Source organism: Heterocephalus glaber, unplaced genomic scaffold, assembly GCF_053883595.1.
Source record: "Heterocephalus glaber isolate CG9 unplaced genomic scaffold, H.glaber_assembly_v1.0 deba00001845, whole genome shotgun sequence".
Taxonomy (NCBI): Eukaryota; Metazoa; Chordata; class Mammalia; order Rodentia; family Bathyergidae; genus Heterocephalus; species Heterocephalus glaber.
The window spans coordinates 178980-194781 of record NW_028258494.1 but is presented as its reverse complement, the minus strand read 5'-3'; the positions used below and the strand labels follow the sequence as shown (position 1 = coordinate 194781).

Below are 15802 nucleotides of genomic sequence, written 5' to 3'. Positions count from 1 at the left end.
AAATAAAACACAGATGATGTGTTCAAAACATGATCTGGACACAGAAAAACTAGTGTTGCATGTTCATATGTGGAAAGTATACAAATTCAACCTAAAAATAGATGGGTAGAAGATCTGGGAAGCAGAGTTGGGGTGGGAGAAAGAGGGGAATAATGATTCTTGTATATAAGAAATTAAAAATCTATGCATGCAGCTAAATATCAATCTGATTCCTATTAATACATACAATTAACATGTATTAACAAAAAATAAATACTGAATATTTCACAGATTTTTTTCTGAACAGGAGACCACACAGTTTAGGGAACATGCACCTCCTCTTCTTCTTCCTGCATTGCTATTAGGGAGTGCTTCCAGGTTTGGAGGACATCAACCATTTGGTGAATTATGAGCTCTGCCTTGAGCCTCCAAGGCCTTGCAACAGCCAGTGACTGGGATGTTCCTCCAGCTCTGCAGTTAGCTGGAGACAATAGAGGAAGGAAGGATCTTTAGAAGCATTAATTCCTCATCACAAGGACAAGTAGGACAGTTTTGGTTGCCAGATGGGAGGACATCAGTAAGAAAATTTGCGGTTATCAGAACTGATTTTTATGTTCCTATTTGTGGTCCAGTGCATAGAAATCTTATCCAGTTTTAGCTTCTCACCCACACTGGTCTACTTTCAACAGCCATCTGGACCATGATGCAGAATGAAGCTTTCTCTGAACTGTTTTCTGAGCACTGCACAGGGATTCTGAAGGTAGTAGTAAGGACGGGAGGACTAGGGCAGTAATCACATCAGGAATTACCAAGGGCTTCCTAAATTTCACATGCTGAGCTTTGTGTTTTAGCTGCTTGTTTCATTTCATTTCCATATTTTGTTCTGTAGCTGTAAATGCCCACATTATCATTTTACAAAAATATAAAGCATTATATTGTGCAATTTTTATTATATTGTGCTGCTAGGTAGAAATAATTAAATGTGTGTTTGAATTGGGCTGCCTGATAACAGATAGAGGCCATGTTTTGAGGAAAATCTTGGCAGATTGTCTCATGATGACACAACCAACCATTTCAATTTGTGTCATTCCAACAAGAAAACCCCTCCCCTTTGCTGTACTTAAATGAATGATAATAGGTGTTGATGAGGAATTCTAATATAGAACATTGAGGGCCAGGGATTTAGCTCAGTGATTCCACTGCCTACCTAGAAAGCACAAGGTCCCAAGTTTGAACCCTTGCACCAAATAAAAAAAAATTTTTTAATAAAATAAAGCCACTTTAAAAAAAAAAAAAAACACTGAGGGCTGGGGATATAACTCAGTGGCACTGCACCTTCCTTGCAAGTGCAAGGTCCTGAGTTCGATCCCCAGTACCAATAAATAACTAAATAACTAAATAAAATAAAATAAAAAAGAACATTGAGTACTATTACTAAAAGTGTAAATTGATGCAGGGAAGCATTATGGAATTTCCTAAGAAAAATAGAAATAGAACTGCCCTATAAGTTTAAATTCCCTCTATGGTATGTTTATCCAAGTGATCTGAAATCAATACATGAACTCTAGGGACTTTCTCATTATCTTAGCAACTTTATTAATGTTAACCAAGATATGAACTCAAACTATATGCCGTAAGATAAATGTATTATTGAATCTCATATATGCACTCAATGTATCACTAATCAGGCATAAAAAGACAGAAATCATGGGATTTGCAACAACATGGTTGAGCCTGTATAACACTGTATTAAGAGGAATGAGACTGGTATAGAATAACAAACAACATGTGAACTCACACATGGTCTGTAAAATTGTCAAATTCATGAAAACACAGACTAAAATGGTGGTGAAAAGAGACTGTAGGACAGGGAATTAAAGGACACAAAATTTGTCAGACAAATAAATTTAAGAGGTCTATTTTACATTGAGAGTTCATAACATTTAACTTTACATTTGTAAATCAATTCAAATAAGACTCAAGTCTCCAGAATGCACTAAGAAACATTGCAGATCCAAAGCAAAAATATATTCTACACTGTTACAAAATGAGAAGAGACTTGAAAGAATATTTCTATACAGAAATATAGAAACTGCAAGCACGGAAAAACATTGTTAATTAGTCACAGGAAAATGCAAATAGAAATCACAATGACATACCATTTTACACGCAATAGAGGTTTTTTTATTCATTATGCTTTATTGGTACATTTTAGGTATAGAATATGATGACATTCATCATTTTGAATTTGTACCTTTACATAATTTATCTTGGTTGTCATTTTTTCCCCATTCCCCTGCCTCCGTTAAACACCTCCACCCCTCCCTATTTACAAAGACTTTGTTTCCATTTCTTTCTTTTCTCATATTTATTCCTTTCTCTTTTTTCCTTCCCCTACACCTATTTCAGTTTCCCCTTCCCTTTGGACCTTTTCTTATCATTTCACATTATCTATTATACACTTTGGTGCCCACGTACACTTTCAGTTTCTCACACCTGGGAAACTATTTGGTATTTACACATGTGTGTCCTATTTATTTCACTTAAGAGTATAGCCTCAATATGCATCCATTTAGCTATAAATGTCTCTAGTAGGGAAAAGTAGTTATGTGTTTAATAAAATATATAAAATATCAAGTACTGGCAAGGGTGTGAACATATTAGAAACTTTATGCATTATAATGTGAAGTGTGTTTGGCTAGTCAAGATGTTAAACAAAAAAGACCTCATAATTCAGTAGTTAGTACCACTCTAAGATATATTACTTAATAATTTGAAACAAGCATATGTGTTTGCTGCTTAACAACCAGCTTAGGTACTGAGAAAATGTTGCTGGTGATTCTTGTCACTTTATGAATGGCATAGAAGATGTTTACACAAACAAAGTTGACTGGGACTTCAGTAAGTAATATAATGTTACTGGACCACTGGAGCACATGCAGTCAGTCATTGACTCAAACATCATTATGTAACATATGATTGTACTATAAAAAGAAATGTGAATGGCTGTGCATTATGGCATTATTCACATCATTGAAATACTCATCAACAGATGAATGGATAAACAGTTTGTCCATATATGTAGCAGAATATTATTTATCCCTACAAAAGAGCAATTTTACATTGCCAAATAAAAGTGTCCAAAAGAATGAGGAAGAGAAAGAGAGAGTAAGGGAGGACACAAACACAGAAAGCATAGAAGAAACATAACAGTGAGAAAAGAAAGGAGGGGAAAACAGGGAAAATGGGGAAGGAAGAAAGGAAAGAAAGAAGGAAAAGAAAGGAGGAGAGGAAGACATAAGATTCTTAAAGGCTCCAGCAACATCTCGGAGTTAAACTATGCATGATATCACTACAAAGCAAATTTTAAAAACTCACATTCAAAGACAGATTCCAGGTTTCATATTAAAAATATAACCTTTGTGCTGTTTTGGGGTTTTTTTTGTCAAAGGTAGGACAGCCAAAGTAAAAGTCAGTCTTTCCATTCAGAAATTGTGTGAATGAGAGAAAATACTGCAGACACATTTTCAGGATTAAATGAATTCATGCATGTAAACAAGCATGGTCTTGATATAGTAAGAACTTTGGCAATTTCCATTCTCTTTTATCTGGAAAATTGTGGTGAAGACCATTAACATTCGAGCAATAGTTTTGGAGGAAACCATGTCAGTATCTGGTATAAGTGGTTTCATCATGTTGGAAGTTTCAGAAATATCTGAGAAATCTAACTTAACTTTAAAATGTAGACACCATACCTAGGAAAGACAAGTATAATGGGAACTACTGAGGGAGTTGTTGAGGAGAAAGAACCAAAATATATTTTTAAAGTCTCAGGTATTTTGGAAATACAAGAAATTAAGCATGTCATTTAGAGGAACAAAGGAGCAAGAATATTAAATTTCACACCAGTTACCTTGGAGGTTCTAACATGCATATATTTCAGAGAACACTGGTCCATGAAGGACAAGAGGCTGCTCTGATGAAGAGTCTGCCCAAGGCCCCCTTCACATCCTTGTTCCTCAGGCTGTAGATGAAGGGGTTCAGCATGGGGGTCACCACAGTGTACATCACAGAGGTGTTCATGCTTCCCTGGGAAAAATGAGCAAGAGCTGAACTGAGATACACCCCTAGTGCTGTTCCATAGAACAAGGAGACCACACAGGGGTGAGACACACAGGTAGAAAATGCTTTATACCTGCTTGCAGAGGAAGACATCCTCAGTAAGCAGGAGATGATCCTAGTGTAAGAGAAGAAGATCCTGGTCACAGGAAACACACCCAGAAGAGAAGTTACCACATAGACAAGGATGTTAATGATGAATGTGTCAGAGCTTGCCACTTTAAGAACCTGACCTAGTTCACAGATGAAATGAGGGATTTCTGTGCCTGTAGAGAAAGTGATCTGCATTAGGAAAATTTGAATCACAGAGACACAGAAAATGATCATCCAGGACATCAGAACCAGAAGGCCACAGAATCGGGGGTTCATAATGACTGTGTAGTTTAGGGGGTAACAGATGGCCACAAAGTAGTCATAGGCCATCACAGTGAGCAGAAGATCATTCATTGCAGAAAAAAGCATTAAAAAATACACCTCAGTGAGGCACTCCCTGTAGGAGATGTCTTTGCTCTGTGCCTGGATGTTCACCAACATCTTGGGGACTGAAGAAGAGATGAAACAGATGTCCACAAAAGACAGGATGGAGAGGAAGAAGTACATCGGGGTATGGAGATTGGAGTCAGAGCTCACAGCCAGGATAATAAGCAGATTCCCAAGCACTGCTAGCAGGTACATGGACAGGAAGAGTCCAAAGAGAAGGGGCTGCAACTCAGGATTCTCTGAGAGACCCAGGAGGAGGAATTGTGATGCTCCACTGTGGTTTTTAGTTTCCATGTCACTGGTTTATCTTCAGGGAAAGGGAAGAATTATGATATTCAATAAACATCCACCTGAATCCTCACTTAGCTTCCACTTTATGATATCACCTGTGTGGGTGATCTTCAATCTCTCTTATGTTCAGACAATGGCAGTGGTTCATATAGAAATATCAGAGCTCATTTTCCTTTTAATGTGTACAATTATCATCACAGACTTTAATATAGCACAAATGTGTATTTTTTTATATCCCTGACTCACACCTTTTATTTTTCCTAGAAAAGAAAAATCTTTCTTTAAGTTTTTGGCTCATTTCTTTTATTTTCCCTTTTGTTTCCTTGAATTTATTGGCATAAACTCACATTTTATTTGATATTATCTTTCCTAAATAATTGAAGACTTTACATGTGCTTTCTTTCATAATCACCTACCACTTTAGTTTAAAACTTTTGTGATACTGATTCAACATGGATTTATAAGTCAAAGAACCTTTACTCTATGACTTGACACATCACAGCGATGTAAAAGTTAACTTTTGGTAACGTATTTTTCTCTCTCTAAAAATGCAGTAATTATTGTTACAGTTTGCAAGGCTAAAAATGCCTTTATTTTCAGTTAGGTCTAAGTAAATGATAGATGTTATTATTATTACTGTTGTTATTATAATTCTCCTTTTTATTATAATATGCAAGTCTCAGAGGATACAGAATAGAGCTGTGATTTAATAATTGGGGTTTTGAGTTAGACTTCTGCAATAGAACCTTGATTCATCAATGTAACACATTTGTGATCTTTGGAAAGATATTTAAATTGCAAATACATCTCTTCTGCAGTAATAGTAGCAATGTTGACTACATGGTAGGTTGAAAGGCAACATTGCCTTGTGGTGAGAAGGGCATCTCATGAATACAAATTTGTTCTTTCTATCTCAATAAGTAGGTCTTGGATAGCTATCATTAAGCAATATCTCCCTAAACTGTGGTTTCCATTATGTATGAAATTCTAATAATTACAATCACAGCAGCCTTCTTACCTCTTTTGATTGCTATATAGCATTTCATATTTATAAAAATCACTATGTATCTTTCTTTCACGGAATTCCTTCCAGGCATATTCTTCCAAGTCCAAGAGAAACCATGTGGACTACACAGGCAAGAGGTTTAAAAGCACACTAGCATTAAAATCAAATACAAGGTATGTGTCAGAGTGTCCATGTTTTGGGGTGGGTACTGCATTAAGTATGTTAAAATTAGCAGAATTAATAGCCAAAATTTGCATTGATATACTTGATTTAAAATATTCAAGAATAATACAAATAAAATCATCCTATAATGATTAAAAAGTGAAAAAACACTTGTAAAACAGCATTCTGCATGGCCTAAAAGGTATTATGAATGTTTAGGGATTGTTAACTAATTCAAGACAGAAAAAATATTATTGGGAACCAGTTTAATCTTTGATGGTGCATAGGAGAGTTTTCCCCGAAACAGAAAACTTGGAGCTAAACTCAGGAAATATGAATCACTGTCAATCAGAAAAGAAAGAGGAAAAAATGAATCCTTTCAGGCTGAGAACAGAATATACACTTTCCCTTTCAGATACTGAGCTTGGTGTAAGAGGGAAGTTTACAATTTATTTGCAGTGCTGATGACATGAGAGTTTGGACTGAACATTTGTCTTACTGGGGACTTACAGAGTTCTGGTCATTTTGTAGGCTTCCACAATGACATATATTTGTTTTATACTAAACACCACTACCAAAATAAGTGCTATATCACTAAAGGGCAATCTTCAAGCTCATTAGAAACTTGAATAGGGACACAATTGTAGTAAAGTTAATTACAATGAAATCATATTTATTTTATAGGAATAACACATTTAGAATAAGGAATGTCAATTCTAAGAATGAACACACTAGCTTAACATAAGGATGTTGGTTAACATAATTCATCACAAAACAGGTCAATAATATAAATCCTAACCAGAATCACAATAGAAAATGTGTTTGAGAAAATTTGTTAGGCATTTACTTGTTTAGAATCCAGGCCAGAGACTATAATAAGCAGAAGAAACCAAGGAAGTGCTTGTAATTCAATAAAGAAGAATTGTTTTCAAAACATAGTCAAAATGAGACACTACATTTAAACGCGACAATATCTGTGTTAAACTCATGAAAATATTGAGGCTGTTTCTTTTACTTTAATTATTCAATATTTTCCTGAACAAGTAAAGGGATTGTTAATATGTTAGGAGGAAGTAGGGCTGGGGATTTAGCTCAGAGGCACCACTCCTGCTCCTAAACACAAGGTCCTGAGTTCAATCCCCAGTACCAAAAAAAAAAAAAAAAAAAGAGGAAATTGATTTTTAAACATAAGAAATAGTTACATTATTGGCAGATGCTATTGTGGACATTACGATGAAATTAGACCCACAATATGATGTGATTATAGCTTATCAAGAAGTGGAACCTGCCTGTAAAAATAGTGAATACAGTAGAAAACACTCTCATTAAATTGGAACTAATTAGTTATACCTTATGGAGAATAGATTTTCAGCCAGTTGATAATGAATACATAATTTGGTGCAAGAAATCTAACAGTAGGCTACAACTTATGAGAAACTTTGGAGAAGACAGACACTCCTGTGAAAATAACTTTTTTGAGAGAGGGCCTAGGAATCAAAGATTGAGATAAGAAAGTAGAAGAATAACTAAAAAATTATAGATCTCACCGGAAACTTCAAAGATCTTCAAAGATTCTTTGACGTGCAGAGATTAACCTTCATAGACTAATGAAACATTTGGATTTTCTAGTATTATTATTCTAGAGGAAAATCCCAGTGCCCACCTTGTCTCAGTCTCTCCTTTTTTGCTCCACCTGCCTCACCAGGACACATCCACCCCTCTACTGGTATTTCTCCACAGTCTGCCTAGGGGAAGCCCTCCTTGGTATTGTCATGGAGTCTGAGATCAGAGAATTACAGGTGAGGGCCAATAGGAGCATAGTTTTAGTTTCTAATGTTCAAATGTTTGAAATCCTCAGAACTCTTAGTTAAATAAATTGTTCTGTTGTCTTTGCATTCTCCAAACAATCCAGTTCTCTTGGGAGGTACAGAGAACAATGAAGAATGGAAAATATTTCGGTAAATTGTGTGTCTAAGAGGTAGCACAGTGTGAAAGAAATCTATTTTCTCCAAGTAGAAACATTTCCCCCCTTGGTTTGATTTCAAATTCACAATTGAATTCAAATTCTAACCAATGTGTAATTTCTTTTAAAAATCTACTCCAGGAAAATCTCTGTGATACACTTCCACAGAACTGTTAGATTTTATAGACAATTTGGTGTCCACAATGTTATGAAGGAAAAAAAGACCTTTCTTTCAATTTTTTCTCATTTCTTTAATTTTTCAAATTTATTATTTTAAAATGTGTCAAATGAAATCAGATGTGTTTGCAATGTACAATGTGACATTTGAAAGAAGCATTCTGAAGTAGTTAAATGTAGAAAATTAACATATGCATTACCTCCTATAGTTGTCTTTTTTGTTGAGAAAACACTTAATAGTCACTCAGAATATTTCAAGAATACAGTGTACTATCATTAACTGTAGTCGCTGGGCTGTACAATTCATTCCTTGAACTTCTTCCTCATATCTAACTAGAAATTTATATTGTTTGCCAATCACTTTTCCAAACACTTCCCCAGCCTTTGAAAATCATGATTTTGCCCTCTATTATTGAGATAAATTTTATAAAATTCATGTGAGAGATCTTGTTGTATTATTTTTCTGCACCTGGCTTACTTTACTTAATATGTATTATTCTAGTTCATCCATGTTGATGTGATTTTGAGTGTTCATGTACAGTAGGGTGAATTTAGGTAGCAATTATCTCCTGTATATTTTAGAAAGCTGGAAGAAAGAGTTTAAACTTTTCATCCTAAAAGAATGGTACATTTTTGAGAAAACAAATATGTTAAACTTCCAAACATTACACAATGTATGCTTGTGTCAAAACATAACATGACCCAGCGTCGCACATAGCCAGTGCCCACCTGGCCTAGCCCTTTTCCTACTGGCATTTGGTGGCGTATTCACAGGAGACAGGCTCCTCAGATTAGGGCAGTGAGGAAAGTGCAAATCAGAGTTGGGATGGGCAAGCCCTAGGAACACCAAAGAACAAGGGCACAGTCCTTTCTAAGACCAGCAACCTGGTACTCTGGGCTTTGTAGAATGAGTCTAGGCTGTGACTGGTATAAACTGAGGAGAGAGGAAAGACACTGGAATGGAGGCCAGGTGAGCACTCTCCTACTGTCTCACCAAAATGCAGCCAAGCTTACTGCATTGTAGCCTCACCCTCCATACACTCACGAAACATCACAGTGCTTTGAGGCTAAAGTGTCTCCATCCCAGTGTTCACCAAAACCTGATGAGCTTGGTGGCTATGTGAGCCCCCACCCATTGGCCCCCAAATGCTACTGAATTCCTAGCAGAGGGGCTGTCCTCCAGCAAAGCTTAAATGCCACTGAATTCATGGGCTGCATAGACTCTTGCAGAGGTGTGCTGAGAGATTTGGGTGCAGGTGGAGAGCTGAGAATGAGCAGTGGAATGAGAATCTGAGACATAGTTGCTTTGCCCAGAGAGGGATGGAGGAAGTAGGCACAAGTGACAGCAGGGATTCTCAGGGAGGGAAGGGGCAGAGTTGAACAAGCCCCTCTTGAGATCAGTAGACAACTAGGGACTTGCCTAGCCCTGCAGAATTATCCCCCCTTAGAGATGATCAAAGTTGTCTGATCTTAAGACAGAGGTAAAAACAGCTGGCCAGTCAGGCCTCAGGAATGCAGCTATAATCTGACAGAGGTCTGCTTCAAAAGGAAATAGAACCTCACTCACTATTAGGCAAGACAGCAAAGCATTGTAGGTAAACCAGCTCGTTTTAGTCAACACCTTCAAATTCCTAATCCCAACCACTGAGAACTCCAATTCAGCCCCTTGTGACTGCTACAAGAAAATAACTTTTCATCTTTGAACTAAGGAAGAAGAACACACTTATTGAATTCTGCCTGCATTATAAAAAGGATTCAGAGGATTATTACCTTTCAGTTTATGTATGTCTGTGTGTTTTCCATTTCTTTCTTTTTCTCTTTACATCTAGTATATAGGTGTAAGATTGTAGTATATGTGAAATGCAGAATAAGAATTAATTAGTGTTTCAGTTTAGATTATATCTTTCATGGTCATGTCAGGTTAACCCTCACCAAAATTGTGTGGAGGATTCAAACACAAGTTTTCTATTAGCAAGCTCATGGAGTCAGCCTTCTCAGTGATTCCTTCAATCTCCCATTATACATTCCTCCTACTTCTCCCTTTTTCTTGTGCCCAAAAATAACCTCCCAAAGCCCTAGCCCCCCATTCAAGATATGAAAATACTACCAAAGTTCCTATCTTTTTTCTTTCCTTCATTTGCTTTTAAGTTTCTTTTCTCATTACCTTGATATTTTTGATATCTCTTTTCATTAGTATGTGTTTGTGATCCATAATAATTATGTTTAACTTAGAGAATTGGTAAATATTTATAACACATCATAATTATTTTTACTTCCATTTTCCCTCCCTACCTTCCCTTCTCACCCATGACAGATACACTTCACTTCTTTCCCAATATACCTCTCTGTTTCATATCATCTGTACTGTATTTGACCTTTAAATTATTTATATTTTTGGTCTCTTTCATAAGAAAAACCATGTTATATTTAGCCTTCTATGTCTGATATTTTTTCAATCAACATTATGCTCTCAAAGTAGGTCAGTTTTCCACAAATAATTCAACTTTATTCTTCTTATGTCTCAGTAGTACTCTTTTGTGTATAAATATGATTTATTGTTCATCCATTCATCATTAGATATAGGCCACTTCCAAAATTTATGTAGTATGACTTGTGCTACTATAAAATATGCACACATGTAACCCTGTGTAAAATTTGAAGACATAGGCATAGGCAAGAACTTTCTAATCAGCATACAAGTTGCCCCATTAACACTAAGAATAAATAAATAATATATGAATTTAAAAACATTCTGCACAGTCAAAAAAGCAACCATAAAAACGAAGAAACAACCTACAGAATGGGAAATCATTTTGCCACTTCTTCTCAGGCAGAGGATTAATATCTAGAATATATAAAGAACTAAATCATTAGAGCACTGCCCCAATAAAGCCCCTGATCAAAAATGGGCATTTGAGATGAGATACTTCTCAAAAGAAGTATGAATGGTCAATAAGTACACAAAATGTTCGTGAGAGAAATGTAACTTGAACAATTCTGGGATTTTATTTTATTCCAGAAAGTTTAGCTCTCATTAACAATTTTTAAAAATGCAATTGTGGGGAAACCTCCATTGTTGGTGGGGTTATAAACTAGTTAAACTATTATGGAAATCAATAAACTAAAAACTAAATATAAATCTAAATATAAAAATTCCATATGACCCAGCTATATATCCCTTTTGGGTATATTCTCCAAAATTGCAAAAAACATCTTAACTGATTTCTCAACTGTATCATTCCTTTTCTTCTGCCTCACTCCTTTTCTTTTTGACATCACAGCCAATTTATCATCAATACTATTTCATTGTCTATGTTTTTGAGAAAATTAAAATAAATTTTCATTATGCAACCTCGAATGTTAATGTTTTAACTGTGAATATTTGAATTAAACTATATACGGAATGCTGCATAGTTGCATATTACTTGCCTTTTCCCACCCTCATTTTGTATGAAAAGTGTTTAAGGAATACTAATGCACAAAATTTAACACATCTCTGAGAATTTCTCTCCTGAACCCCTCAGAAGATCAACAATGGCAACCTGTCCTCTTGGAACTGTTCCTGTCCATGTACCTGGTCACCATTCTGGGAAAACTTATCATCCTGGTCATCAGCTCTGACTCCCACTTCCACACCCCCATACTACTTTATCTCTGACTTGTCTTTTGTTGACATTTGTTACATCTCCATCACAATCCCAAAGATGATTGTGGACATCCACACTCAGAGCAGAGTCACCTCCTATGTGGGTTTCCTAACACAGATGTAGCTTCTGATTTTTGGATGTAGGAATGGCATGCTACTGAGTGGTGTGTCTGTGATTACTCTGTGGCCATCTGTCACTCACTGTAGCACCCAGGCATCCTGATCCCATGTCTATGTGTCTTGTTGCTTTTGACATGGATTTTCCTTAGCCTTTTGCACTCTCAGTTGCACATTTTAATTTGCACACATATCATCTGCTTCAAGGATATGGAAATTGCTAATTTCTTCTATGACCCTCCTCAAGTACTTAATATTGCCTGTCTGATCTCATAACTGATAAGATAGCAGTGTATTTCTGTCAACATTATTTGGTCATTCTCCTAACTCAGATACGTATTTTTATACTAAACATTGTTTTTTCCCCCCATTCTGAAAATCTCATCATTAAGTGGAAGGTATAAAGCCTTTTCAATCTGTTGGCCTTGCCTACTATGTATTGTTTGATTGTTTATTGGAATAGGCCTTAGTTCAGCTGTATCATATTTTCCCTGGAACAGTTGAGTGGCCTCAGGACTAACACAGGGACATCCCTATGCTGAATCCCCTTAGCTACAGCTGATGGATGGAGATATTAGCAGTATCTTGAATATGCTCCAGAAGAGAGCAGTTTAATCTTAGGTCATTTCACATCCACTTGGAACATAGGGTCTAAAAAAATAGCAAAACTCAAAATCTGGAGTTGAAAGTAATGACTTCTTGGTCAGAGAATTTTGAAGTTGGTGGTTTTAATTCTTCATCATGATTCATAGTGGAATGGTGGCAGGCAGAATTTGGGTGGAGAAATTGAACATTTTCAAATGGGTGCATAGTGTCAATTTTGGATGTAAAAAAAATCTACAGGTGAATGATAGTGATGGTTACCCAAAACTGTCATTAAAAATAATACCACCAAACTCTGCACTTGAAAATGGTAATGTTAGGGCTGGGGATTTAGCTCAGTGGTTCTACCACCTGCCTTGCAAGGACAAGGTCCTGAATTCAATCCCGCATACCAAAAAAAAATGGTAATGGTATTTTTTGTAGATTTTAACACAAAGAAAAAATTAAAATAACAAACTAATGAATTATTTTTAAAAACGTGAATAAAAAGAGAAAGTATATAGTATGCTTTACTATAGTATACCTTCCTCTGGAGAAGGAGGGTGCACATCCTTTATGAACTCCACAATGTCTTCTTCCTTCTCTTTTCATTTTAGATTGTCCTTTGGGATTAGGCTACCATGGACCAATGTAAGTAAATGTGAGTTTGCCGAGCAAGCATCCAAGGGCATATGCAGTCAATCACCATCCTCACCCTCCACCTCTTCAGTTTGAAGGCTGCAGACCCATGTCCAACATATTAGTTTATTTTCCTTCCATGGTTTTTAGCAGCAGGAAACTCCTATGTGTTATTGTATTCATTTCAGTCCCAAATATAGACTTTCAGCCTTCATTGGCCATCATTCAGTCTTTGAGTGTGGGACCCACTGTATTAACCATGACCCAGAAGTGATAAAAAGGAGTCCAGAGAGTCCTGAGGGTAGGAAGAATGGAGGAAGGATTAGTGAAACTATTGTGTTCTCATCAGGAGGACAAACATTCATGTTTATATAATGAGATGGGATGGTGCTAATGTTCCAAATTTCAGGAACCTGTTCTGTGAAGTTTATGTATTTGATTACAGTGAGATTCCCAGATGTCTAATTCAAAGTTTTTATTTCCACTCATAACTGGTCCTACTTTTCATATAGACATCATATCCACACCAGATAGTTTGTCTATTTTATGAACCAAGCATTTTTCCTACCTTGTTTCAGCTCTACCTTGATTCAACTCTGTCATAATCTTCCAGAAAATATTTGATGACCTCATTATATCATGGTCACCCTAATGATGAATCCTTTATTATAGCCTGTGCAATAGGGTCATTAAAAGTGTTCACAGAAGAACAGTCTAATTTTAAGACTGAGACAAGTTTAAATGCAGACTCACATAAGAAACCCAAAATATAAACTATTTAAAAGGAAAAAATAAAAGAAAGGTGTAAGAAATAGATAGAGACAGGTATGTGTAAAAAAATAGGTAGGGGATGGAAAAGGGATTGGGGATGAGGGAGAGCACAAGAGTGGTTTGGGAAGTAAAATGATTTTGAAACAAAAGGGCTTTAATTTCTCATCTTGTTTGATAGCAGAATTGTGGTAGCTAGTGCTATGGTTAGAAAAAATGAGAGCTTTCAAATAATGAGTAGATAGTTTCAGTTTGGAAGATGAAAAATTTCTGGAGTTGATTGTTGGTGATGATTGCTCTACAATGCAAGTGTAATTATGTCACTAAATTGTATGATAAACCCTTTTGAAAGATAAAACTCTTCTTTGGAATTTAAATTTTGCCATAATACAATGACAATAAAATCAAATGAATTTTTTAAAATGGAAGAAATGATAGTAATAATATGTTTCTTGCTCTATGGAGAGCTCCAAAACATTTGTGGAAATTCATTTCCTTTTATTCTTCTTCCCCAATTAATAGCACTATGTCATAAGAGTTTGTGACAACCTGAGCCAATTTCACTAATTATGACCTCTGTGCATTTAGCTTCCAAGGTCATATAATATCAGTAATCACCCCAGGCCTGCAGCCATTCAGTGAGATTTCTTTGTTGAATTTGGCTTCATATGAGTCTCCTTCTCCACGGATTTTCTGCACTGGGAGGCTCCCATCAGAGATGCATTGACATCAAGCTTGTGGACAGAGCCAGTATCCACACTCGATGCCAGAGAGTAGATGAATGTGAGATCCAAGCTCTTTGATCAAGACCAACCACAGTGCTGATCAGTAAGTGCTGAGGCAGATGAAGGGTGGAGGAAAGACTGCCTGGAGCTTTATTTAATACTAATCAGTACAAGCAGAGTTTTTGTAGTATGATTAGAGGACAACAATATGAAGATGTCAGATATGAGGACTGTGAAGTTTATGATCTGGGTTGTGGATTCAAATTTTTGCTTTCCTCTCAGAGTGGTTCTACTTCCTAGAAATATTACATCATCTATAATAGCAAGTAGATCCAATTAAACTGTTTCCTAAACACTCCAGAATGTTTTGGAAGGTGAGGATGCAGATGAGGGGTAGGATGAGGAAACTATTCATAACATTATTGACAGAATCCTGAGTGTCTGGGGCTGATTTCTGCATTCCTCATTAAATGGATCAATTCAGCTGCATAGTCTTCCCAGGTTAGAAATGCCACATTATATTTACTTTACAAAAAAGACAGTGGCACAACATTTTAATCTAACTTTTGCTGTAAGTTTATGCAGAAAACCCTAAAGTTATCTAGAGCAGGAGGGAGGGAGGGGATAAAATGGGATCAACAAGCTGTATTTTGTATCTGTACTAACTCCCCAAGAGGATGGTAACATGAAAGTGCTGCAAGCACATATTCATAATAATACAAAATAAAATGAGTAGTCTAGGGATAGAGGGCACCTGGACAGGACAATCTTAGATGGTGGTAACTTTGACAGCTCAGTCATTTCACTTATCTGTCACAATGGAATGAGAATCTTTGCTTCCAATGTTCTTCCTTCAAGGAGTTTCTGGTCAATGACAGGGAAGATCAGTCAGTAATAACCACTGCAACAGTCACAGGAAGGACTGAGATCACAGAAAAGGTCATATAGAATGCACATTCATTCAGCACAGACTTCTCTCTTTCTTCCTCTCTAGGATACACTCTCAGGTGTCCACATCTGCCTTCATTCATGTAATCAATCTGAAATCTGAAAATGAGAAAGGCAAGTTTTGATTTTGTCACTGCTCAGGAAACATGGAAGAATTTAAAGACCCGAAAGAGACCTGTGATTATGATGGCCCTACCTAC

At 36.3% G+C, this 15802-nt stretch overlaps 1 protein-coding gene across 5 annotated transcripts in view; it reads right to left on the bottom strand.

Moving 5' to 3' along the window:
* Window positions 1-224: 224 nt before the first annotated feature.
* LOC147820571 (olfactory receptor 7D4-like) overlaps window positions 225-15802 on the bottom strand; it is a 192775-nt gene continuing 177197 nt past the window's right edge. For all 5 annotated transcript variants that reach the window (XM_087204029.1, XM_087204030.1, XM_087204032.1 and 2 more), the window contains one exon: window positions 225-15701. In XM_087204029.1, the coding sequence (XP_087060155.1) occupies window positions 3919-4872 (954 nt within the window). In that variant the 5' untranslated portion in view covers window positions 4873-15701 and the 3' untranslated portion in view covers window positions 225-3918. The remainder of the gene's footprint in view (window positions 15702-15802) is intronic.